General features: G+C 37.3%; 1 protein-coding gene across 7 annotated transcripts in view; it reads right to left on the bottom strand.

Moving 5' to 3' along the window:
• Positions 1-27,214, bottom strand: part of FER (FER tyrosine kinase) — a 202,338-nt gene that overhangs the window by 146,873 nt on the left and 28,251 nt on the right. For all 7 annotated transcript variants that reach the window (XM_087741585.1, XM_087741584.1, XM_087741581.1 and 4 more), the window contains 4 exons: positions 12,181-12,364; positions 9,513-9,650; positions 8,448-8,567; positions 1,681-1,803 (listed from right to left, as the gene is read on the bottom strand). In XM_087741585.1, the coding sequence (XP_087597711.1) occupies positions 1,681-1,803; positions 8,448-8,567; positions 9,513-9,650; positions 12,181-12,364 (565 nt within the window). The remainder of the gene's footprint in view (positions 1-1,680; positions 1,804-8,447; positions 8,568-9,512; positions 9,651-12,180; positions 12,365-27,214) is intronic.

Consider the following 27,214-nt stretch of genomic DNA (forward strand, 5'->3'; position numbering starts at 1 on the left):
TCAAGGGTCTGGGAAGCCTGCCGTATGAGGATAGGCTGAGAGAGCTGGGTTTGTTCAGCCTTGAGAAAAGAAGGCTTAGAGGGGATATCACCACCATGTACCAGTACTTAAAGGGGAGCTACAAAGAAGATGGAGACTCCCTTTTTACAAGGAGTGAGATGGTGAGGACAAGGGGTAACGGGTACAAGTTACTCCCAGGGAGATTCTGACTGGACACGAGAGAGAAATTTTCACAATGAGAACAGTCAATCATTGGAATAATCTCCCCAGGGAAGTGGTTGACTCTGCTACACTGAACACGTTTAAGATTCAGCTGGACATGGTGCTGGGCCATCTCATCTAGATTGTCCTAGAAAGGTTGGACCAGATGATTCTTGAGGTCCCTTCCAATCTGGTATTCTACGATTCCATGAAATATCAGAAAAACATCACTACAGACAGAAGGCTTCTTTATCTGTTGTATTAACTTCAGTTTAGACTGGGATGTGAATATTTTTTCTAACCAGAGGTAGAAAAAAACCTAAAAACTTGCCCAGGAATGATTTTTTATAGTAATGTTTTATTTATGGCACTATAAAACACTCATTAATCCCCCACCTTCATTATTTACTATGCAGTACTACAGGGTATCAGATCTACATTCAGTTTTGTAAAGAAAATGTAACAAAGAATGAACTTAACCTGATGAGTTCCAAACATATTATTGCATAAGAAAGAGTATGTCTTGCACATGACTCTGAAAAAGTCTTTCACAAAATTATTAGCACCTCCTTGTCACAGTTTAACCCCAGCCGGCAACTAAGCACCACACAGCCGCTCGCTTACTCCCCCCTGGTGGGATGGGAGAGAGAATTGGAAGAGCAAAGGTGAGAAATCTCTGGGTTGAGACGAAGACAGTTAATAGGTAAAGCAAAAACCATACACGCAAGCAAAGCAAAACAAGGAATCCATTCAGTCCTTCCCATCGGCAGGCAGGTGTTCAGCCATCTCCAGGAAAGCAGGGCTCCATCACACATAACGGTTACTTGGGAAGACAAAGGCCATAACTTTGAATGTCCTCCCTTCCTTCTTCTTCCCCCAGCTTTATATACTGAGCATGACGTCATATGGTATGGAATAGCCCTTTGGTCAGTTGGGGTCAGCTGTCCCAGCTGTGTCCCCTCCCAACTTCTTGTGCACCCCCAGCCTCCTCACTGTGGGGTGGGGTGAGAAGCAGAAAAGGTCTTGACTCTGTGTAAGCACTGCTCAGCAATAACTAAAACATCCCTGTATTATCAACACTGTTTTCAGCACAAATCCAAAACAGTCCCATACTAGCTACTATGAAGAAAATTAACTCTATCTCAGCCAAAACCAGTACACTCCTCTTCTTCCATCAAGCTGAAGTTACAATGCTAACCAAAGGTCCAGTTCTTGAGCCATCCCAACGCTATGACAATTACATTATACTAACAGAACAATTACATTAAACTAATGAATCAGTTCTCCAATAAATTAGGATCTGCAGTGGGTAAGGGTTATTTTAGAGATGGGAAACTAACTTACTGCTTTTCACAATAATCACTTCTCACAAAAGCAGAACAAGGTTAGTGGAGGTTATTTCTTATTTAAGTCTTAGGAACTGCATTATAGATGCTTTTTGCTCAAATTACGATATTTTGAAATTTCTTTTTGACTTACTCAGACTTCTTTTCACAAGTCTTAGAGGACTCTTCTATTTTTTTCTCTAGTTCCAACACAAGTTCCTCTTTGCTCAAAAGAGTTTGCTGTGTCTGAATCAGTTCTTCTATTACTGTTTTTAACCTGTAAGACATAGATTTCAGAAACCCATATTGTTAATATAGAAACTGTATATATTTGGGAACATTGTATTTTTTTTTTCTTGAAGACGGAAAGGAGCATTACTCTTTAAATTATCTTACTCAGTGCTTGGTGATCTTTTTCTGTGGATATACCTTTATATTATGTTATTAACCTGTATTATTACAGATCCCATACTATCCTCTGTACACAGACAAGGTTACAGAATGATATGCTGCCTGCAGACTCTACTATCAAGATTTTTTTTTCCAGAATGTGTGATGAGTTCTGTGAATTAATGCCTTCCTAATATATTGCTAATTTATGAGATGCTTTATGAAAGATGAAAGCCTTCCAACTCCTCAAGTACACGTTAAATACATACACAGAATCAGTAGTTGGGCTGTATTCACCTCTAGAAATAACAAAAATACAAATCAACACTTTCTGTTATGAGTGATCTGTATATTTTTCTCTACAATTAACTTTTTTAAAGCCACACAATTTTTGTAATGGTTAATTCAAAGGAAAGATAAAACTTGTACAAGAACATTCAATACAAGAACAAGAAGGGGTTATTGCACATTAAAACCATCATTGAAACTTTGCAATTATGCTGGCAAACATTCCGATAACCAAAAAGTCAACAAACGTTCACTAACATTTGCACTCTGAACAATGGAGATAAAAGACTCACATAATGAAGGCTTCTAAAATGCATATCAAAATATGTAGACTTCAAGTAATTGTTAAGCCAGGAGAACTTTTTTTTAATAAATAAATAAATAAATAAATATGTACACCTCATTTCCTTCTTGGTATTCATCTAGCCATCTTTAACTATCTTACTCTGCTTCCCCTGTATTTTCAAGACCAATTTCAATAAAAGAGTTATTGAAAAGTGGAACAAAGGCAAAATACATATAGTACTTACCACTGCACAGATCTATTGCCCAAAACCATTCCAGATTGGGGAGTGGCACAGATCAACTGAGAGTAATTTATATGGACTCTAGGTATCTAGGAGTCATGTTCCATGTCCATATATACCAAACTTAATGATTTGATTCTAGACATTGAATTAGTTCTCTCTCCTCCTGACATATTTTATACAACGTTGATTAAACATATTCTTTATTCAGACAGTCGTGGATCTTATCTTGGAAGACTTAAATTACTACAAAAAAGCCATACAGTGAACAATAGAAGTTTATTTCCCAAATGAACAAGCATCTGTACGTGTTCATTTTGCAATAAGGGAAATACTTAAAACATTTCTCTCAAAGTAATATCCTCGCAGCTCCCTTTTTAATAAACTTTTTTATTGTTTTTAGGCTATCACAATTTGTATGCTGAACTTCTCAAAAATGACAATTTTCTTACACTGGGTCTCCAATTTAATATCAACTAACTTCTTTCTTTTAATACCTTGCTAAAAAAGTAATTCCCAATTTTGTAACTGCAGATACTGCTTTTTGATCAGCTGTCTAAGCAAAATTTTAATCAACATTGTATTGGCTTAACAATTGATTTACAGGAAGCAGATGTTACATCTAATGATCAAGCACCAGTATTCAGAAATTAAAACCAAACTAATAAGATTGTTCATCACTAGAAGGTATGAGTGTATATACGCAATAACAGCACATTAAAATATTTTACCATTTCAAAAATATCAGACTTTCTATTTCAGCATCAGATTGAAATAGAAAATTGATATAGGTCTCCCTAAAATTTCTGAGATACTTTAGGACATTTGTTTTTATCTTAGAGAAAACAAAATAAAGCAACTATGTACACAGTAAACTTACTTGCCTCCTTGTATTCAACCTCTATTTTTTGTTTTAAACAATAATTTTCATTCAAACTGGCTAGAACTGACATCTCTGCATCTGCTTTGTATCGTCTTTGTTGTGGTTCATGAAAGGAAGTTTCTTGTGGCCTCGTATTTGCCTCCTTGATAAAATCAGTTTATAAAAAGGTTTTTATTACTAACTAGTTAGTCACTATAATCCTTATTAGCTTTAACAACCACACAATCCCAAACTGTCAGGTCTCAATGGCATAAGAACACATAAAGTGAGACCAAAAAAAAAATCTAGAAAGCAGACATCTTCAAAGTAGGTCCTGGCTACGTGGAAAGCTGCCTTTCATATTTCTTTAGTCATTAGCACCATTCTGCCTCAAACAGCAATAAAAGTAAATGTTTGTGCTTACAGAACTTATATTTCAGAAGTTTTTTTTTAATTAATTTGAATATTTCATATGCCCACTGATCAACTCTTACTTCATTTTGGTTGCCTCCTCTCAGTTTTCAATGCATGCATCTTCAAAGCATAAACTTTTATTCTGTTACGCTTTTCAGAATACCTCAGTATTAGTCAGTGTCCTGGTTTAACCCCAGTCAGCAACTAAGCACCACACAGCTGCTCGCTCACCCTCCCCCCCACTCCAGTTGGATGAGGGAAAGAATCGGAAAAAAAAGTAAACCCTGTGGGTTCAGATACAGACAGTTTAATAGGACAGCAGAGGAAAAGAAAAAAAATAATAATAATGATAAAAGAATAAACAAAATAAGTGATGCACAATGCAATTGCTCCCCACTCGCTGACCAATGCCCAGCCCGTCCCCAAGCAGTGATCACCACCCCCAGTCAAATCCCCCCAGTTTATATACTGAGCATGACGTCCTATGGTATGGACTAGCCCTTTGGCCAGTCTGGGTCAGCTGTCCTGGCTGTGCCCCCTCCCAGCTCCTTGTGCACCTGGCAGAGCATGGGAAGCTGAAAAGTCCTTGACTATTATAAACACTACTTAGCAACAACTAAAACATCAGTGTGTCATCAACATTATTCACATACTAAATCCAAAACACAGCACTATGCCAGCTACTAGGAAGAAAATTAACTCTATCCCAGCCGAAACCAGGACAGTCAGTGACAGTCAACACTTATCAGGAGACATCATACCTCTCTCGTTACTTAGAAAGGTTAGCTAGTTAACACTGACATTTAACTACCTCCTTCTGTCTAAACTTTATTCATAAATACCAACTTACCTAAAAATGTAAAAGTGAGCCAATTTTCTCATCATGTTTCCTTAAAATATATTTTATGAAAACCTTTAAACAGTAATGTATGTAAAGCTGTCATTTTTCCCTCACATACCCAATAAAACACCTGATTCGACCAAAAAGTATTATTCCAAATCAATATAAATCTTTGAATCTATTAGAAGTCTGTGAAATAAATCCACTGTGTAAAGTGGATTTATTATATTTGGTAGATACTGAGGGCAGTTCTCCTCTGCAGAAACATAATGATGTAGTATTTTGAAGATCCAAGGCCATGATCTCAATACTAAAGATCAACAGTCACATTTCTAGTATTTCAGCACATACAGAAGGGATTTTTTAAAAGTCATTATCTATGGATAAAGGATGTAATATCTTACTTGTGAATTTCTAGTCATACACAGTAAGCTGATGCAAATACCTGTGGGGTTTTTTTGGCTGTAGTGGTTTTAAAGCAAGACTATAACAAAATATGTCTAAAACACAGTTAACAAGGTATATGAACAAAGGCACTTACAGAGAACTAAGCAGTTATAAAAGGAAGGGTTTTCACCTGCACTAAAAAGCAATTAAAAAAGGACAAAAAGGATAAGAACAAACAGTTTTTACAGTGCCAGGAGCTAGTGGAGCTTCACAAAAATCTGCACTGCTTAATATGTTTGTAGTAATCCAAATAAAAGGACAGTTTAAAAAGTGACAAAGAATGCTGACTGTACAATGTTATTTGAGGTAAAGGGAAGGGGCTGAATGTGAAGAATACAAAAGGATTATTCTGGATCTTATGATACTCAAAACCTGGACTGTCATTTAAAAGATTGATTTCAATGCATATTGAAATAAGCAAATAGGGGGAAAAACAATCCAAAGCTTTATTTACGCACTGAATGACTCTAAGCTGACCGTTACCACTTATTTAGAAATGAGATCTTGGAATTATGGCAGACTATTCCATGAAAACACTGGCTTGATACACTGTAGTTGTCAGAAAATCAAACAGAATGATTCTCTAGGATTTGTTAAAAACAAAGCAGCACAAGAATACAGGAAACCTCATTATGCCTCTTTCTAAACTGTGCATCTGGATTACCCATGCAATTCTGGTCATTCATCTCAAAAACAATACAGTAACCTTGAAAACATGCAAATAAAGATGACAAGCTTGATAACGGGTAACAGTAAATTTTGCGAAAGGACAGAGTAAAGCTAAAGATGGTTCTGAAGAAGAGATCACGGAGTAGGAGTATGACAGATGTTTACAGTATCATGACCGGAAAGGAGTAGGTTGTTCCTATTCTCTTCCAAAACAAGAGCTTAAGAGCCATAAAAGGAAACTAAGAAGTAGCAGGCTCACATAATATAAAGTTAACCTCTGGAATTCCTTGACCAAAAATTCTTTGGACAACAGGTACTTGTACATACTTAAACTGACAGGACAAATTCAGGAAAGAAAAAAACCTCTAAGGCTATTATAAACTACTCCTAAGGCTATTATAAACAAATACTACTTCTGTCTCAAAACATTTCTGAGCTGAAAATTATGGGAGACAGAGATCATTCTATGGAAACAGCATTGCACGATCATCCTGTTCTTGTCCTCCTTCCTAGAGTTTTCCCCACTGGCTCATGAAGAGAGAAGAAAGTTGGTTAGGTCAATCTTTTGTCTGACCTAATACAGTTAAACTTTTTTGCTTAGAGTCCTAGTATAATCTATACCAGGAAGTGAACACCTTAAAGACAGCAACACTTGAAAGAGCTATTTGATTCCCATTCCAAACATAATATCACACCATAAAGTTTCTCTCTCAAATTTACAAAACAATTTAAAGTAGATAAATATAAGATTTGTAACAGGACACATTGAAAATTGTACTGAAAATGTATATATGTAGGCAACTATGCAGACACACATTCATAAATACAAATATGCGTTTCATCAGAATCATTTACTAGAAAAGCAGCATTTCATCTCTTTCACTTAGACGTGTTGATGTCTTATTTCTAAACAATGGGATAGAGAAGACAAGCCAAACAAGAAGTTATTTCTCTTTTTGAGCTATGGAAGGCAGAATATTTGAAAAATTGTAATATTTTATTGAAAAGGCAGATTTTTCCTTTTACTTTGCTGAAGTACATCTAGATGTACAACATTTACATAGTTTAAGCAGGAATAATCTCAATTTAGTAAAGATGCAGAACATATTATAAACAGAAACATGTGTAAAGGGAAGGGATGGGCTTTAATTATCAAGGGATCCTTTCATAAGAAAGATGAAGCTGCTTCAGGACAAAGGAGGAGTCTGACAAAGGAGGCTACAACTTCATATTACAAAGGTTATCTCAATACCTATTAAGGAATAAATTTACAAAAAGTAATCAGATTGCACAGGAAAAAAGAGAGGATGATTAATGACCTTGAAAAGGAATTAATAAAATCCAGAGATTCTGTCATGTTGAGAAAACACAGGGATTAGAATAATCTGCAGAAGACACTGCAATGTGTTTACGTTTGAAATATCTCACTGCTATTAGGACGCACTATGATTTTGATTTTCAGAAAAACCTAGAGGAAATAAGGGTCAGAGTTTGATTAAGCAAATGGAAATTTTTTGAAAACTAAAAAAAAAACCCACACCACACCATTGATATCTTATTTGGATCAGTTATGCTTTCTAAAGGATAAAAAAATTCAAATAAATCAAACATGGACTGAAATGCAGTAGAGACAACAAAAACATCACCAACCAATGAAATTCTGAATTTTTCATTTTAAATTGCTATGATCAAATGTAAAAAAATTTAAATGTACAATTAATAGTTGCAATCTCACAAGTGACTGCATCGAACCATTTTATGTCAAAAGTTGAGGTTGATAGTATGATAGGAACATAAAAACCTCAGCAGGAGATTTGTTTCCCAGTAACAAATGATTAAAGGTGAAGTTGGTAAAAGTAATGAAAAGATTTAACTACGCAATATCTTAACAAAATACGTAGAGAGGTAGTTTATCACCCTGAATAGCTAAAAGCTCCATTAAATGCAATACAACAGCTACATCTGTGTTGGTAAGCTAATGTATTTTAAAGGTTATAACAATGAATAAGGATTTCCTTTGGAAAACAAAAGCAAACATTTAAAAAACAAGTGAAATAAATATATTCATGAAAATTTTCTGCATGGCAATTTAAATCACTGACTACATCACTGTACTCAGTAGTTTCATCAAAAGATTTCAGTATTTTTCCTAGAGTACTGAATATGGAAACACTTTTGGGAAGATGAATCAGCATGTTCCCAAGGAGGATTCATGATGGATTTGGGGTATTGCATAAATTAACTAGCAACGAGATGAACGTATATTGAAAGTGCTGGCCAGTTTCAAGGAGGACTAGGAGGGACTATTTTGTGCAAAGGAACAATAAAATCAGCATGGGAAAGAGTCTATAACATGAAAATTTTATTTTTAGAAACTGGACCTTAAAAATGAGGACACAGCTCTGTGATGATCTGAGTGAGTCTAGATATAATGTATAACAGCATTTCCAAAGGATAAAAGGCTTGTAAAGAAAAAGACTTACGTGACTTGTAAACTTTCTGCTGTCAGATTATTCCACATGATCTCATTAGCTTGAAGGTTTTCATTTTCTTCTAGTAAAGACGTATCAAACTCTATTTCTTGTTCAACAACTTCTGATAACCTAATTTAGTAAATAAATATTTTCAAAATTAACATGTATCTCTGAGTAGATCATAAAGCAAACCATTATGTTTTGAATTATTTTAATAACTAGAATACAGTTAAAATTACATATGAAATAAAAGAAAAGGTAGCAATTGGATACATATTCTTTTTCCTTTGAATAAAGAATATGGTCTCTAAAATCACACCAGATAACAAAATGGCATACAATTCTTTGAATCAAGATCACAGCATAACCAGGTTTCTCAAGGGGTATCAATGTGAATGGGTCCACTCTTAGCTGATCCTGCTATAAACCTGCACGTGACAATTATCAATTCACACATAACAACAAAAAAGACAATGCAAGAAGTTCTATCCTAGAACACTATTTCTGCATATACTAATACAAAGTAACAGTTCAATAAATGGCAAATACAGTTTATTTTTAAAATAAAAACTTTCTTGCATTATCTGCATACTTTGTAGTCTTAGACAGTGCTCAACTTGCAATACCTGCAGAGTACACAGACATACCTAGAGTTCACCTTAAACTAGAATTTGCACAATAAAAGAAATAAAGCAGAGAAACTTAGTTTAGCCCAGAATGCAAACTGCATCCAAATACACAGTAAATTAGCTCACACTGAATCTGGACTGTCATGTACAGTCTGCTGTCAGTACCAAAGTTACGGCTCTTCACATGTACTGGAATTTTGTTTTTCTAGAGCCAGCCAAAGAGATGGATGGTTAAAGAAACAGTCAGGTTAAAAACCTGACTTTCAGTCAGCTTTCTGTACATGCAAGTAGAACAATTTTCAAACTAGGATAAAGCTTTACAAGTAACAACGTAAAAGGAACCAAACAGAACCAAATTCAACTTTGATCACTTAAGCAGTATTGCAGTTTAATGCAGGGTTGTCTCAAGAAGCATGCATATGCACATCAAGATGAAAATGTATACCTGTGAGTATCTATGAAGTCATTATACTCAGAGTTAGGGTCTATCTGTTCAACCGACGTCTGGATCTCTTTATGGACGTTCACAATCTCTTCTGTTACAAGACTGGTGATCTGGCTATACTCATCCAAGATTCCTTTTCTAGAGAGGAAAAAAAATTCTAGTGTATAACATGGCACTGAAGGTATAGATGGCATTGAAGATGCTTCAAACTTTCAATTTGCTGTTTCTACAAACTCTTGTTGCAACTGGCTAAAAAGGGAAAAAATAAGAAAATATATTACTCAAAGCAATAACAGATCAACTGTGGCCTTTTCTTTACAGTTTGGCTCTAAGTGAGAAGGCTCTAAGACCATGCTCCTTGTATTGATTTCAGTGCATCTACATACAGGCTAGCTAAACTAAAAACTGTAGTTATAAGGAAAAGGAATGTATACAGCTCACTGATGACACTCTTCTTCACGAAGGACTTCTCATGCTTGTCATAACCTACGCTAAAGCTTTTTATGTTCTGACTGACAAAATAAATATATTCTAGCATAAGGTAAAACGAGTCACAAAATAGTGTGCGCTTTTCCTTTAAAAACTGGTTTACTTTATTGTCTTAACTCTCTTCTTTCATATATTTATTTAATGATTTAGTCATTCAGACAAAAATAAGAATAAATCACAAGTTAGCATATATTTACAAGAAGAAACAAAATCAAGCAAGAAGTTGCTCTAAGAGAGTACAAGCCACACAGCTTTATCTTTACGTGCTTCTGAGAGTGGGAAAAAACAAGTAAATAGGGAATGGTAAAAGAAAAGGTGCTATTGTGCCACTACTCTTAATAGAATCCAGTGACACATCCTCAGAACACCCTCCCATTCTCTTTAATTTTTAGCTTTCCATAAATGAACCCTCATTATAATTTCCTATTTCTTTGACAAACTTGCTAGCATGCCAGGCTCTAAAGTATGGCGAGCTTTCTTAAAATTCTGATGAATTTTGGCCAGCCCAGAAGAACATGCAGAGAAAAAAGTATCAGTAGATTTTTCCTCGATAAGATCTCAAGTTACATTTACTCTGTAAAAAAGGTTATGTGATTGGATTTTTTTCACTACTTTTTCTGAGGAGAAACCGGACAAGAGAAGGCAATACATCTTGCCTTGCCTGTGAATAACATGTGTGAAAAGGTTCCATAAAATAGTTCAAAGACTGTGACGAAAAGATAGGTGAATGTCAACTACAGTAATGCAATATCGAAGAGAAAGGGAATCTATGTCAATTACAAAAGCCAAACCAAATCAAAACAATGTTAATCTGCACTTCTTCAAGTTTACCGAACTAACTCATCTGCAAAATCAGGATTATTAAGGAAGTATGTTTCACACAGATGGCCACATCAAGCTCTAACCTGAAATCACCACGTCTTTTTGTACACCAAAGATACCAGAAAGGAGTAATTTTCCAATACATTCAGAGCTCACAAAAAACGACTATGTAGTGACAAAAATATTTTTTTACAGGTTTTTACTCCAGACATAGCAAAGGTGAGCGGGTACAATAGGTTCTTGTTCCATCATAAAACTCTTCAATGAATTATCATATCTCAAAATTCTGAAAAATCACCTTAATTACAGCACACAATTTTAACTGTAGCCTTTTGCTGTGATTTTACATACAAAATGAAGATTGAAAGGACTGTACAGAGACTACTACAAAGGTCTATTTCATTTCATTACCTGCACAAGAATCAAAGGAATTAATATGATACTTCATACGGCAGTTAATGGTGTCTGCACCATGTAAGCACGTAAAGTGTGAAATCCCCAACTGTCCCTCACTTCCTGTGTACTGAAGTCAAGATGAATGTAGCCTTCAGTGAAGGTAAGAAAATGACTTGAAGAGTGCCTCACATCTAAATGAACAATACCTAAAAAAAAAAAAAGTAACTGCCCTTTCTTTTAGGCTAAGTGATTTAAATAACACCACAGAAGAAGACCTACAGAACAGATTCCCTAACCAACTCACATTCTTCAGGAAAGACGAAGAGGCAGTATGGTGGTTACAAACCAGAAAAGAAGGCCTAAAGTCCTCGTTATCTGTTCTCCAAGATCATCAGTTTGCACATCTTCTGTAACGATGTAAAAAGTGATCTTTCAGGAAGAAGGTAATTGTATTTTTAAGGTTGAATTCCTTCGAGAGATCAGGTTTATATGACCCTGTTACTTCTCCCACACATATGATTAACCATGCATCTGCGTGGCCCTCCTCCACAATGACGTTCGAGACAGTTGGCCAGTTTAAACCAAATTTGTTGCTGGTGGAATTTCATAAAAATAAGACTACCAGAGAGGCAACAAACTTGCTGTAGTATCCCAGCTGATGGAAAAAGCATGAGCTCAGCTATAAACACCGCAGTTAATCTGTAAGATTTTAAAGTTTTATGAGAAGATGGTGTCTTGCTAGAATGTTAAGTAACCACTCAAAACTACTGTCTGCATTATTTGGGTAGACTTTTCTATGCACAATTATTGTCAATTGAAAGATGAAAACACCTTTTTTTGTTATCCCTTGGTATATAATTAATTAATCACAGTTCATTATTTTCAAATAATCCTATAAGTTAATTAGAATACTACACATATAAAATTCCACAAGTTAAAAAAATATAAGAATACATCTTACAGGGCTTTAATCATTTCTTCTTGCATCTTCTGTAGTGAATCAAGTAACAGAGGAAGTGTAGTATCGTAATACTGGTGCTGATGTAACTGTGCTCCTTTCAGTGCCAACACATACTGATTATGTAACATATGAAGCTTCATAGTGGCTTTATCACACCGATCTTTGGCTTTCTCAGTCTCTTTTCCTAAGAGAAAACAAAAAAAGAAAAATGCACGTGGTGATTTATAAAGTATACAAACTTGTGGATGACATAAATCTAGTAGATTTATTATAAGTTTGCACTTTTCTCTACAGTACTCTTTTCAAGGTACTTCTCTGAAGAAGGTAAAATCTGACCGTTTTCAGGTCATTAGTAAGACCAAATGTCTTGGTTTTCTAATTAAAAGACTAAGTAAGAAAAAAATGTTTTTTCTTTGAGCAGAAATGTGAGAATTCTTTATCTAAAAGTATATTAAAACACTATCTACACAAGTATAAAAATAATATAACTATAAAGAATAAAGAACAAAACTCATACACATGACCGTAACAAAGCTAGTATTTTATTTGCTTCAGAGCAAATAAACATTTTTTAATGAAGAGGTAAGAGATGTCCTACTAGGTCAGATCCATGATAGACTAAAAATCTGTCATTTATTGTGAGCAAAAAATCTATTGCTACATATCATCCCAATAAAGCAATGGTGCAAGCTACATATAAGTAGCTGAACTCTCACACTATTACTCCTGTCCAAAACGGGCAGCTTCTCTACTACAGCTTAACATTTCCTTATCACTGTTGGTATCCTGATCAGGAGGTTGGCTCTACAATCTCAGCTCTACACTATTAGAGACTAGAAGTCCTCAAGTTCATGCTGACAAGACCAGTTCAATGCTGAACCTGAAAGCTACAAAGTACTTCAACAGGTCACCTATTCTATTCTTTGCCACAGTAATTGCACAACTGTGTGGCATATGTTTTTATGATTTTACTAAGATCTCCAATGACAGATAACTTTGCAACTTCCTAATACCATTCTGGTCTAGTGCTATGCTGGCTGAAAGCATTCCCCCAGCTCCCTGCCCCTTCACTCTCCAATGTAAATCATTATTGCTTTAATTTAAACCCTTACTTACTTCATATGTGCCATGGGTATGAAAAATAGATTCTACCATCTTCTGCAATCCATCTTTTGTATGTTAGGTTACATACTCTCCTCTTCTGCTCAATCGTCTAAACTTCATACTAACAGACCTACAGGTCCTCCCTTATAAGTCCTGTTGTCTTTTTGCAGTTGACCAGTTCACAATCTTACACAAATGCAACTTCAGTCAAGGCTCAAAGCCAAAGAATAACTTTACATTCTAGATACTTCTAGCTCATAAAAAAAAAAAAAAAAAAAGAAAAACAAAAAAGTTATGTCTTTTTTGAATACCACACATGGCATTACTACTTTTGCTGTGGCATCTGATCCTGCCAAGTAACACTATTTTTTTTGAGACTCATCTCTCAGTTTATCAAATTATTTTTAACTCTACAGCTGCCCTCCAGTGCACTTTCAATCCCTTCAAGGCGTAGTGATGCCTGGGAATTTAATAAACAAACTCTGAATCAAAGTAATGAAATACTGAAAGACCACCCAAACCTAATCTCAACATATATCCTGCAATGTCCCATAGGATACATTATTCTGACAGGACCTCATTAAAAACCATTCTCCAAGCAGCTTTATTCAAACTGTTTTGCAACTCTACTAGAATATTTTCAAGTTCATCATGCATTGCCTTTGTCATAAAAGGATATGAGATTACTTTGACATGATTCTTTACTGAGACACATAAGGTCTTACTCATATCCTTGTTATCTTCTTGATATTTATGAATTGCTCATTACTTTTTCAGGAACTAAAGACATTTTAAATGAATCCTGTATCCTCAATTATCAACTGCAGATTCACAATTACCTGCACAGATAAACACACACTAACTAAACTGATCTCATTCAGACCACTACATTTCTTATAATCTTAAAATAACTTAAGTAATAAAAAAGGTTGTGTTTTAAACTTTTCTGCCACCTATCGCAAAGTAGTTGAGAAAAAAGAAAACGGAAGCATTCATAGCTAAGTGGCAGAACAGAGGCTTGAAAGTAGACCTTGAAAAGCTGAAATTGTGTCACAGGAGGAATACACAAAGGACTGAGAACTCCAATAAATTAAAATACAGCAACACGTTAAGGCACATCAAAAAAAAAAGTTGAGGGAAAAACTTGTAAAACAGTAAAAAATCTTCCAATGTATATATATTGGAGTCAGCAAGCTTGTCAGAAAATGTAAAGGACAGTCACTATATAAAAGGAGCTGGCAGGAAAAAAGAAAAAGGATTTTTTTTGCATCTGTGTTTACTATGAAGGACCTTCAGAGATTCCCAGGCTGAAATGTCTCTTTATGAAAGAGTCAATGAATCTCTCCTGAGGTGTCAGAAGAAGAGGTTAGAGAATAAACGAAATAAGAAATTATAAGGACTGCATGGTGTCTAACTTGAGAAAGTTTTAGTTGAAATACTATGATTAGTTTTTACAGGAGGAAGTAGTCACTCTAATGGAGTGCCCCAGGAATATCAGGTGGGTCCTGATACATGAGGTGATAAAGATAATGATGAAGATGCTGTCTGAAGGAAGCAAACAGGGTAACCAAACGTGAAGAACCAGGAAAAAATCTTAAGATGTACTAATTAAACTACAAAATGGTAAATTATAGGGTAAATATTTATAGAGATGCATATGGGAAAAAAAAATATTCAAGCTTAGCAAGCTGTTGTAAGCTTACTGAATGCACTCAGAAATGAAATCTTGGGGTAAGTACAGAAAGATCAATGGAAATGTTAACATTCAGCAGCCGTTGGATGAGATGTTATTTAGCAAAGGACTAGACAGTGTTATTATGCCACTGATTAAATCCACATAAAGCAGTATGCAGTTCCTTCACGTCAAGGAGGACATATTTTAAATGAAAAAGGTTTAGAGAAGGGCATCAAGCATCAGAAAGGTAGGAAACACAAGGAATCCAGAAGGAATGACTAAAATGAGGACTCCTGAAGCACCAGGTGACTGAAGAGCAACATGTGAGAGAGGACACACAGTTAACAGACCTTCCCAGCCTCTTTCAATGTAACAACTCTAAGGCATCATATGGAAATAGTATGTACTTTGTTAATAACAAAGGACGTTCTTCTTCAACTAGCATGTAGCTAACCTATGCAATCTTTTGGTCAAAGTTACTGTAAGCATGAAAAATTTATGTGGTTTAATAGTGAATGGACATGCGTACACAAAAAGCTCCTGAAGAGCTACTAAGAACTAAGAGACAGAGCTTGACTCAGGAACTCCGTAGGTAACAAATTACCATGAAGCTGAGACAGCCGTCTATCTGTTTGTCCCCTCATATGGCTCTCTAGATATTTTCTACCTCGCCACTGTCAGCTACATTTTAAACACAGAATAACAAAAATTGCTTTAAAAGGGTACTACGTCTGTGATTTAATTGAAAACAATCTAATTGCTGACCTGATTTTATATGTAGAAGGAACAGATTTCTTAAACTATAGTTTAGCTAAATAAACAAAGTTAATCTGCACAACAAAGACAAAACACATCTTCACAGTTGTCACCAGATAAGTATTTTTCATGTAGGTATGAATGAAACTTTAAAAATCTCTTCAAAACTGTTTTGGAGAGACAAAAATCTCAACTCTCTAAAACTTTTGACAGAGAAAACAGGTTTTGTCGTCGCCAAACAATCAAAACTCACGTTTCATGGGAAAACTGTAATTTTTTTTATTTTCCCAAAACATAAAAACATTGCACTATTTGTTTCTAAATTAAATATAGATCATTTGGAGAAAAAAAAAAATAAATCCAATACATCACACCCAGAATAACATCCCACAAGTTAGATACCACCAGACACGTGCATGTCTGACACCAGTGTACCAATACAACAGTATGGTATACAATCCAATTTTTGCATCTGCTTTGAGGACTAAATTCCTTCTCTATATACATTATTCCTCAGCAGAACACCTCAACTAATTTCAGAACAAATCAAAGTATCATACACACTCAGTTTCTAAATACAGTAGGCTACAGTGTCAACCTGGTCATCTGCAGACCAAGATATATGCATTATAAGGTCTTTCTGGAGAATTAAGAGGCATGTGAACATGGGGAAATAACAGAAGGTGACTGAAGAGGGTTTGGAGGGGAAGAGATCAAGTAGTAGTTACAGTATAGGGACTGGATGAAAGAGGAGAGGACGAGGCAGCTGGAAGTCAGAGCTGGAAGCACCAAGTTTTGCTTGCCCTGGGCCACTCCCTTGGGAGATACACTGGCCAGGGAAACAGGATGAGGGAGACAAGGTGGTAGCAGAGAGAGAAATGCTGGATTATTTCTTGAGTTTATTGTATGTTTGGCCACCCCTACTCAAGCATGCCCTAGATTATACAATCCAAAATTATCTCCATATGTCACAGTTTAAGAGCTTAAAACCTACAACTTCTCCATGCAGATCTTTAAAATACATCCCCTATCAGCCTTCAGCTTACCAAAAATCAGCATATGTCAAATTATACTGTGTACCACCAGTATAGGCTTCTGACCTATTAACCACAACAAGCAGCGTTCAACAGCTAAACTAAACATTTTGACTAAAACTTATTACAGCCACATAACGAGAGACTTATTAATACTATGTCTCTTTCAGGTTTTAAACTAAAAGAGGGTTGATTCAGACTAAATATAAGGAAGAAGTTTTTTACAATGAGGGTGGTGAAACACTGGAACGGGTTGCCCAGGGAGGTGGTAGATGCCCCATCCTTGGAAACATTCAAGGACAGGCTGGATGGGGCTCTGAGCAACCTGATCTAGTTGTAGATGTCCCTGCCAATTGCAGGGGAGGTGGACTAGATGACCTTTAAAGGTCCCTTCCATCCTAAAGCACTCTATGATTCTATGATTCCCATCGGCCTTGAGGACTAAATACCTTTGCTATACACTATTCCACAAGAGAACACCTCACTCAATTGCAAAATAAATCAAATGATCATATACACTCAACTTTTAAATACAGCCTTTGAACCTATAATTAATACAAGAAACACACCTACGGTATTATTTCCATATTGTAATTTATTTTTTAAAGCAGTAAAATGCAGTGAGGCAGAGTACACAGTTGTTCTACATGTCAATTAGCACAGAGGAAAACATCCAATTTTCTTTATCTGTATAATGAATTTCATAAATAGATCTAATTATAATTCTACTGCCATCAGTTGTTGACAAAATTGTTTCATGTTTATAGAAACTGACTGTGTATACAACATGTCATGCCATAAACAGTATTATAAAGCTTGCAAAATTCAATTATGAAAGTTTGTCATTTGCAAAGAAAAAGCTGGCATTCTTTTTAAAACATTCTAGAGACTCAAGTATTTCAATTTTTAATAGAAACTCTTTTAAGAATTTACTACATATGGTACAACAGAGCCATTGAGAAAAAAATGGTTTAGGGTATTTTCTATTAAAAAGGCAGATTTGCTATTCCAGAGTTCTTACAATCCTAAGTATTAGTCTCTTGTAGCCTCATATTCACCTAGAATGGAAGAACAGAAACTGAATAGGACAACCAACTGAGACCAACTGAGAAAAATTTCAGCTCATAATGTTCATCTTCTTTTTTAAATAAGTATCAATGTACACTGCAAATGCCTCAAAGAAACTGACTTTCAGAAAATAAATATTGCAAATACAGAAAATTGTCATACGTACTTTGGATTAAAAAGAAATAACTATAATGAAGAGCTCAGGTTTTTATGCCCTTACAACTTTTTCCAGTTGGTCAAAAATTGTAAGTCAAGGCTTGTATTCCCTTATATGTTCACTACATTTAGTTATTATTGATTTCAATAAAATTTGACACTTGTGAGGTCTTCAAATTTGCATTATACATTTTGATGTTTTATTCAAACAGCAAAATTCAGACTCTGTGGAATACACCATAAAGCACCCACTAACTGGCACAGGGCAAGGATCCATCTCCTGAAGGCTACCTGTAGCGTGACATCTAAGAGTCAAGTCAAGACTTGGTATCAGCTTAGCTGCTCAGATTTCAAATCCAGCTTCATGATAGCATAGGTTAAACTAATGATTGAGGCTTATATCTATTGTCGTTGTTTCTGCAACAGAACATTCCAGTTAAGCTGCTTTAGTTACAGCCCTTCAGCTAAATCTTATGGCTAAGTAAACGCCCCAAAGACAACGTTATTTTCTTAAGGATCTATTCTTTTCAAAGAGAAGCAGCACACAGTGAAAATCTCAGGTTTGACTAACATGAAATACAAAGCTTTCCCCTCAAAATCAAAAGCTAAGACAGAAATATTTTGAATCGGTTAACTACAGAAAGATGTCACGAAGAATTCCAAAACTGAATGCAGTAAGACATTATTTCTTTACACCTACATTATAGATCAGCTACTATCAAAAAAGCACAACACTATAGCTCAATGGATACATGTTAGCTTAAGCTCTGAACTTCTGTTTCATTGCAAATTCAGGTCAGACAAAATCCTATACCAGTGACATCCCACTCTACAGAAAGACTGTATTTTTTCCTCTCAGTGTTGCTTTGCAACAATGGTATGAAAAACTGTCTAGAAGACCTCCTGGAAGTATCAGTTATTAAGCTATTTGTTCTTAAGTTTGCTTTGTTTTTATTTAACTTGTTTCTTTGGGACCTTTGAGGACGGGAAAGGAGAAAAAAGTTGTAAAGAATAAAACCTTGGGAAGACGCAGCTAAAAACTTGTCAATGTCTAAGCATGTATTCATACTTGATATGGTCTCTCAAATTCTTGCATCTTTAAGTGTTTGCTCTTAAAAGACAATAAATATCATAATTGCTTTTTGAGGCAGCATAATGGAAGTACTAAATAGTTCGTGAAAACAACATAAATCTGTCAGAGTTAGGCACAGTTTGGAATGTCTGCAATTAGAAAGGATTTCTTGTCCAGTTTTCATACATCTCAGGAAAAGTCTGTCTGGAGTCCAGTGTTATGGTATTTCAAGAAGGACTGCCCCTTGCCTCTCACTCTTGGGAGCTTCAGTGATACCAACAGGTATGACCTTCAGCCATTCAGAAGTCATGACAAAGTAGTCTTAAAAGAGGTAATGGAGATCATTGTAAAGGCTTAGCTCACAACAGATGAATTAAATAGCTCCTGGCATTGAAACATGACCTTTGGCTTCAGTGCACAGTGAATGCTGCCCCATGAAGAAACACTAATGAAGATAATGTCCACCTGACAAAGGAGAATATAATTTTATTACACAAGTCTGTTTTTCGACAATGAATTTAATTTAGTTTCAAAAGCAGGCAGAGACACACCTGACATGACAATAGAGGGTTATATACCCCCAACAGAAACACAGTGAGAAGCCTTAAATATGCTAGAATTGTGGAAACAGAAAAGCAGCAGAATTACAGGACAAACAAAATGAAAATTAGAAGGGCAATCTGAAGATCTACACATGAAACAGGAGGAAAGAAAATCTTTATACATAAATAAAACTATGACTAACAATCCCAGAGAAACTTGGAGGACAAGAACATATGTCAAGAATTCACATACCTGCCTCTGTAGTTCAGGAAGCGCAAAAGGCAAATCCACCTTAGTTTCTGGGTATGGGTAAACATTGGGAAAAACAGCAGGGGCAATGTTGTAATAAATGTCGGCACTAATGATACTGGCAGGGGAAACCTGGACAGCGTCAAAAGTGACTACACAGCTCTGGGGACAGCTGTCAAGGGCATGGGGGCCCAGGTGGTGTCCTCCTCAATCCTGCCAGTGAGGGGAAAGGGTGCAAGGAGGACCCTGACAATACAGGTCCGTAAGTAGCTGCGGAGCTGGTGTTGGCCACAGGGTTTTGGGTTCTACAACCACAGGACCCTGTTTGCAGACCACCTTGTGCTTGGGAGATAGGAAGCCTGATTAAGCAGGGTAAAACTATTTTCGCCAATAGGATTGCTGACCTCATTAGGAGAGCTTTAAACTAGGAATGATGAGGGAGGGAGAGGGTGATCCACAGTCCTGAGGGAGCAATGGACCGGAATGCTGAGCAAAGGGCATGGGGTGGTGCGATGGGAAGGGATCACAAAGTCAACAAAATGGGGCTTGGGTGGTGACCTCCAGCACCTGCCTGTGGGCAAGGAGGTTCCTACAAGGCACCACTGTGGAAAAATCCCCCCCAAATCCTCTCTAGGAACTCAACATGCTGGGGTGCCATGCTTAACTGCCTCTACACTACTGCATGCAGCATGGGGAATAAACATGATGAGTTAGAGATCTGCGTGCAGTTGCAGGGCTATGATCTTGTTGGGGTCGCAGGGGCATGGTGGGATGGCTCCCATGACTGGAGTGTTGCAATGGAGAGATATAGGCTCTTGGGGAAAGACAGGCCAGGAAGACGAGGAGAGGAAGTTGCCCTTTATGTGAGGGAGCAGCTGGAGAGCATGGAGCTCTGCTTAGGGATGGATGAGGAGCTGATGCAGAGCTTACAGGTTAGGATTAAAGAGAGGACAGGCAAGGACCGAGGAAAAGCCAAGAAGCTTGGCTTCAGAGTTGTTGTCATTTTCTATATTATAACCTCACTAGAGTATCACAGCATTTGATTTCAGAAAACTTTAAAATGGAAGAAAAGAGGGGAGTATCAAGGCTTTTGCTTTTCTTTTTTTTTTTCTTTTCTTTTTTTTTTTTTGAATGAAGCAACAATCCTCCTCTGAGAAAATATGCAAATCTTCAGTGTATAGTAATGTTTCAGACAGAAGAAACATTTCGTCCTTCATTTCCTTTAGAATCTTTTATTTTTGTAAATAGCAGCCCTAAAGTATAAAGCTGTCAATGTATGTAGTGATCTATTAGACATTTCCCAATGTTTACGATACAGATTTCAAATTTACAGAATACCAGACCTAAGCTTCTGAGTTAAGAACTAGTTCAATAAAGTCACCTGCTTAATGTTAAGATAAACAAATAACATAGTATAAAAATAGCAAAAATTAAAGTGCTGTCTTTTGAACTGCTGTCAGATGTTTGAGCTAATAAGCACAACTAGTAAATTCTCTCAGACCTATGAGCGCTGGTCTGTGAGGATTGAGGAGAACACATCCTGAGGCTGCATGTCCATGCTGAGTGGAAATAATATGCCCAAGCTGGTCCCACACTCCACAAGAAGTCACCAAGATCTCTTGGCTCTGCACTCCCCAGGGTTTCCTGCTCTAGAAGCTTTATTTTACACACAAGAAACAACCTTGAAAGCACTGGTAGTATCTATGAGTTGAAATGCTTACAATAGGGTATTAATTTGAAATCCATCCAGCCTGCTGACGTCTGCGAATAAGAAAGAGCAGTTCAGCCAGTGTTACTTGTTTTGTCTTAACAATGTGAGAGTTTCAGTCAAAAATAAACTCAAAATATACCCTACTAGGAGTTTCCCTGATCTCAGCAACAACTAAAAGCAACACATGCCACCACGAAATATAGTAGTATAATCACAGTTTTACAGGCAACTCAGAATGAATGCACCAGCCACCTAATAAAAGTATTTTCTGGCCACTCAGCTACTACAAAGAATAGTAGGGCAATAATTTGATTTAATGAAAGCTTTTTCAAAGCTTTCATTATTTATCATAGATATAGCTTATGCTGTCATGCTCCTTCAGTACGTACCACAGAAGTGACATCAATTCTGAAGTATTAAATCACAAGAGTTGCAGGGATCTGAAAACATTCTTCCAGCAGATGCAATGTTGTATAATGTGTAAGGTGTACTGTTAATATTTCTAGTCTCCTGTAAATCACAATATTATCAGGGAACACAAGCCAACCTAGGGAAATCTGGTAAAATATTTTTTTATGCTGCTGTAGCAGCATAAAAGGAAATGATGACATTAAATACTTAGAATCAATATATTTTTCCTTTACTATTTACTTCAGATCCATTCTGTCACATAAGAATGTTGCAACAGTTTCTACATTCAATCAGTAATTAACTAGTAACAAGAACACTAAACACCTGTAACAGATGTATTTACATGAAAACTGTAAATTTTGCTGAAGATTATATTGTATTAAAATCCAGTACAAACCTCCCAAAGCTACACTGGCTCTATTCCAACTTGCAATATTAACTGATATAAGAGCAACTATTTCACATTTAAACATCTAACACCAAAATCAGCTACAAAAATAGATGCTGAATTGTTCAGAATTAATGCATTTCAAATTAAAAAAAAAAATCATAGAATTATAGAATGATTTCGGTTGGAAAAGACCTTTAAGATCATCAAGTCCAACTGTTAACCTATCACTGCCAAGTCCACCACTAAATTATGTCCCTAAGTCTCATTTTCACAGATCTTTTAAATACCTCCAGGGATGGGGATTCAACCACTTCCCTGGGCAGCCTCTTCCAGTGCCTGACTACTCTTTCAGTGAAGAAATTTTTCCTAATATCCAATCTAAACCTGCCCTGGTGCAACTTGAGGCCATTTCCTCTCATCCTATCACTTGTTACCTGGGAGAAGAGACTGACCTCCACCTCACTACAACCTCCTTTCAGGCAGTTGTAGATAGAGATAATGTCTCCCCTGAATCTCCTATTCTCCCGGCTAAACAATCCCAGCTCAGCCGCTCCTCTCATAAGACTTGTGCTCCAGACCATTCACCAGCTTCGTTGCCCTTCTTTGGAGACGCTCCAGCACCTCAATGTCTTTCTTGTAGCGAGGGGCCCAAAACTGAACACAATATTGGAGGTGCGGCCTCACCAGTGCTACAAGGGGACGATCGCTTCCCTAGTCCTAGTGGCCATACTATTTCTGCTACAAGCCGGGATGCTATTGGCCTTTTTGGCCACCGGGGCACATGGCTGGCTCATATTCAGCTGGCTGTCGACCAGTACCCCCAGGTCCTTTTCAGCCAGGAAGCTCTCTCTTCCCCAAGCCTGTAGCATTGCACGGGGTTGTTGTGACCCAAGTGCAGGACCCGGCACTGAGCCTTGTGGAACCTCATACAGTTGGCCTCGGCCCATTGATCCAGCCTGTCCAGGTCCCTCTGTAGAGACTTTCTACCCTCCAGCAGATCAACACTTCCACCCAACTTGGTGTCATCTGCAAACTTACTGAGGGTGCATTCGATCCCCTTGTCCAGATCATTGATAAAGATATTGAACAGAACTGGCCCCGATACTGAGCCCCTGGGGAATGTCACTTGTGACCAGCCACCAACTGGTTTTAACTCCATTCACCACCACTCTTTGGGCCCAGCCATCCAGCCAGTTTTTTACCAAGCAAAGAGTATGCCCATCCAAGTCATGAGCAGCCAGATTCTCCAGGAGAATGCTGTGGGAAACCATGTCAAAGGCCTTACTAAAGTCCAGGTAGACAACATCCACAGCCTTTCCCTCATCCACTAAGCACCTCACCTTGTCATAGAAGGAGATCAGGTTAGTCAAGCAGGACCTGCCTTTCATAAACCCATGCTGACTGCACCTGATCCCCTGGTTGTCCCATACGTGCCACATGATGGCACTCAGGACAATCTGCTCCATGACCTTCCCCGGCACCGAGGTCAGGCTGACAGGCCTGTAGTTCCCCGGATCCTCCTTCTGACCCTTCTTGTAGATGGGCATCACATTTGCAAACCTCCAGTCAACTGGGACCTCCCCGGTTAGCCAGCACTGCTGACAGATGATGGAAAGTGGCTTGGTGAGCACCTCCATCAGCTCCCTCAGTACCCTTGGGTGGATCCCATCCGGCCCCATAGACTTGTGTGTGTCTATGTGGTGTAGCAGGTCACTAACCATCTCCCCTTGGATTATGGGGGCTTCATTCTGCTCCCTGTCCCTGTCTTCCAGCTCAGGGGCCTGGGTACCTCAAGAACAACTGGTCTGACTAAATATAAGGAAAAGAGCAAATTATTGTTTATGATTTCATGTACTCATAATTTCCTTATTTAAGCGTTTTTTTTATATAGCAATAAGTAGTGTTTAATCAAAAAAATCAAAGATGAAAACATGAGAAACCCCAAAGACACACTCTGAACTACACTTAATAAAGACACACAATTCTGCAGAAACAAAAATAATTGTGGAAACAGTAAACTTAAGTGGAAGTAGTTACTGACCCAATCAAATGAGATTTAAACTGTAATGAGATATCACACTTGATATCTACAACTGTTCTACAGCTTCCATTTTGTGTTCTTTACCCATTATTTAGAAGCTTTGTGACTTCTTCTTTACCCAAACAATGTCTTTATCATTTGACATAAATTTTGTTTTGATGCATTTTCCTGCAGCAGCAACATCAACATGTCACAGTCTATTTACCTTGCTACTCAGTATCACTGATGTCAGCACAGCATTGTAGGCTGAGTTGTACATAATCTGTGAATGTTATTTTGGACCGCTGTTGTAAGAAGTTTACACCATTTTTTTTCAGTATCTCACATCCAAAAGATCTCAGAGGGCTGTCCATTTCATTATGGAAAATCAATCTAATAAGTTTTTATCTCATATTTTGCTCCAATGACCCCAGTATGCCCTATGACCCCAACATGCCCTAATGCCCCAATTCTGCAAAGGAACATGCTGTGTGTTCCCAGTATATACTTTTTTTTTTTTTTTTTTTAACAAAGCTTTCCAATCCAGAAGAGACTATTCGAATCAATTTATCCATAGTCCCGGTTGCTGAAGCATGCCTCATTAGAGGGGCACTGGCCTAGTTCAGCTTGCTGACTTTATCCCCTCTCAGCTTGCTTTCTCTCACCATACATTAAAAAAATGTAAGAATTAAGGACTGAAAAAAAAAGAAAAAAATTATCAACGAACTGAGTAACACCAACCAGACTGCCTGACACTTGAGGTCTCCATGCCCAAGAACAGCCAACCAGGCTGCATTTGTGATTCCCAGGGTTATCACTGGTCCAGAAAAGAGCAGCAGCATGACTAAATGGGGTAAGGGCCACAACAGGGCCATGCCATCCAGCCTAAGGACCAGGTGGCAGCCAAGGCTCAGTGGTGCACCCTCTGCCACAAAACTGTCCCACTGCTTCCCTGATGCCCAAGCAGAAGCAGTGCTAGCAGAGGGTTCCCCAGAACAGCTCCTGAGCCAGCATCTCAGACACTTTTGTCTTTCTCCAGATCTGGAGAGAGCAAAGCTCCTGCATCCTTCAGAAAGCAGTTCCCTTTTCCTCTCTATGGAACTACCCAAAAATTCGCACCAGCTGCCTTCCCATTGCCCTAACACAAACAAAACCCGTAACTAACCAGTATCAGTATTCAGTTCTTATTACTCTTGCCACAGGTCCTCTTAGTGTTTTCAGCAAGAAGTGAAAACAGTGTAACCCAGCATTTGGGCATCAACATGTTGATTCAAAGTGACTGTCCTGTTAGCTGGTGCAAAGTATGAAGCACAGTAATTCAAGTTTACCTGAGAATACTTCGTGAATGCAGAAAAACATAAAAACAACTACTACTGCAGAAGATCACCTTCCACTGTTTATAACTTCGCCAGGCTTTACTCTTCACAGTTAATATCCTCTGCTGTGTGTGGTTAGCCCAGAATCTAATATCACTTTTAACAAGTCAACCAGACAACAGGGAAACAATTATTTTCCCAAACTAGAGAACCACTTGTACCTCCTTCACTAGTGGCTCTAGTAAACTTACTCTCTCAGTAGAAGATGGCTTTGCTATTTCAAAACAAAACAAAAAAAGTCACTAAATTTCAAAATCAGTACACTTGCAAAACAGAGAAATTTCTAGGTCATTCCTTTGTGTGACTTATATTCTCTTCACGTTGACCAGCTTGTACAGGTACTGCACAAATTTACAATTCAGCATTCACAAGCCTGGGGGCAAAGACAAAGTAGTATGTCCTAAGGAGCAGTTGTTCTCTTCAGCTCCAGAAAGGCAGGGCCAGGCACTGTGACTGGTTTGCCAGAGGAACAGCATCTGTTGAGAACAGCATTTTACAGAAGTGGACCTGGACTGGTTCTTTTAACACATTTCTTGCAAGAGCTGATGTCCAAAGATTTTCATCTTTTTGTTTAACAAAATGTTTTTCAGCTTATTTCTAATACTTGGTTATGCCCTCCCACTGTTCTGGCAGGCACTGTTCCTTCACTTGTTTTCAATAATTCTTGAAATCCTGAAAAACTGAACCTGTTTGTACATTAACAAAAGTCCTATTTCCTAACAGCACATAATTTGAATAAGTACTAGTTACTGAACTAAAGCCTGGAATAATGAAGCATTACAATTTTAAGACCTCCCTAACAAGTCTGACAACTTGAGGGCTTAGACACTCTGTGAAAATACCATGGCTTAAAAAAATTCAAACAGCTCAGCTGACCTGCAGCTGAGATACAGTTGTAGCAGTTCACCAACTACACCAATATTTGTAAACAAGAACATGGCCTGGGGTGCAACAGGGGAGAAGCAACTCTGCAGTTTTTGGAAGAAAAACCTGCAACATTTTTCTAGAAGTCCATGTTTATTAAAACAGATTTACACTAAGATGTTAGGGAAAGTGAAATTAAGTACGAATTGTAATAATACTAAATGGAAGCCTGAAAGAGAAGGTCTAGAAGAACCACAGGAGAAATAAGTCTCTTAAAACCAGCTTGTGTTTGCTGTCTGTCTAAAGAAATAATAATTTAGTTAATCAGAACCACATCGCAACATCACAGCTGCTGACTGCCAAAACACTCTTTGATTTCAAAGGGAAAGTTTGGTGCTTCAGGAATGGAAAATGATCAGAGCTATAACAGGAAGATGGGATAAAAAGAACATACTAAGATCACAGCAACTTATTATCCATGTTACATACTATATGTTCCCATGTTGAGTAGTTACTTGGGGATAAACCAAGTAACCAAAATAAAGTTATATGTAGAAAACGGCTAGGGAACTGGACAAAATGAACAACTGAGTATGTATGTACA

This window comes from Nipponia nippon, unplaced genomic scaffold, assembly GCF_047370975.1.
Source record: "Nipponia nippon isolate SJK-2023a ecotype South Korea unplaced genomic scaffold, ASM4737097v1 scaffold_8, whole genome shotgun sequence".
NCBI classification, from domain to species: domain Eukaryota; kingdom Metazoa; phylum Chordata; class Aves; order Pelecaniformes; family Threskiornithidae; genus Nipponia; species Nipponia nippon.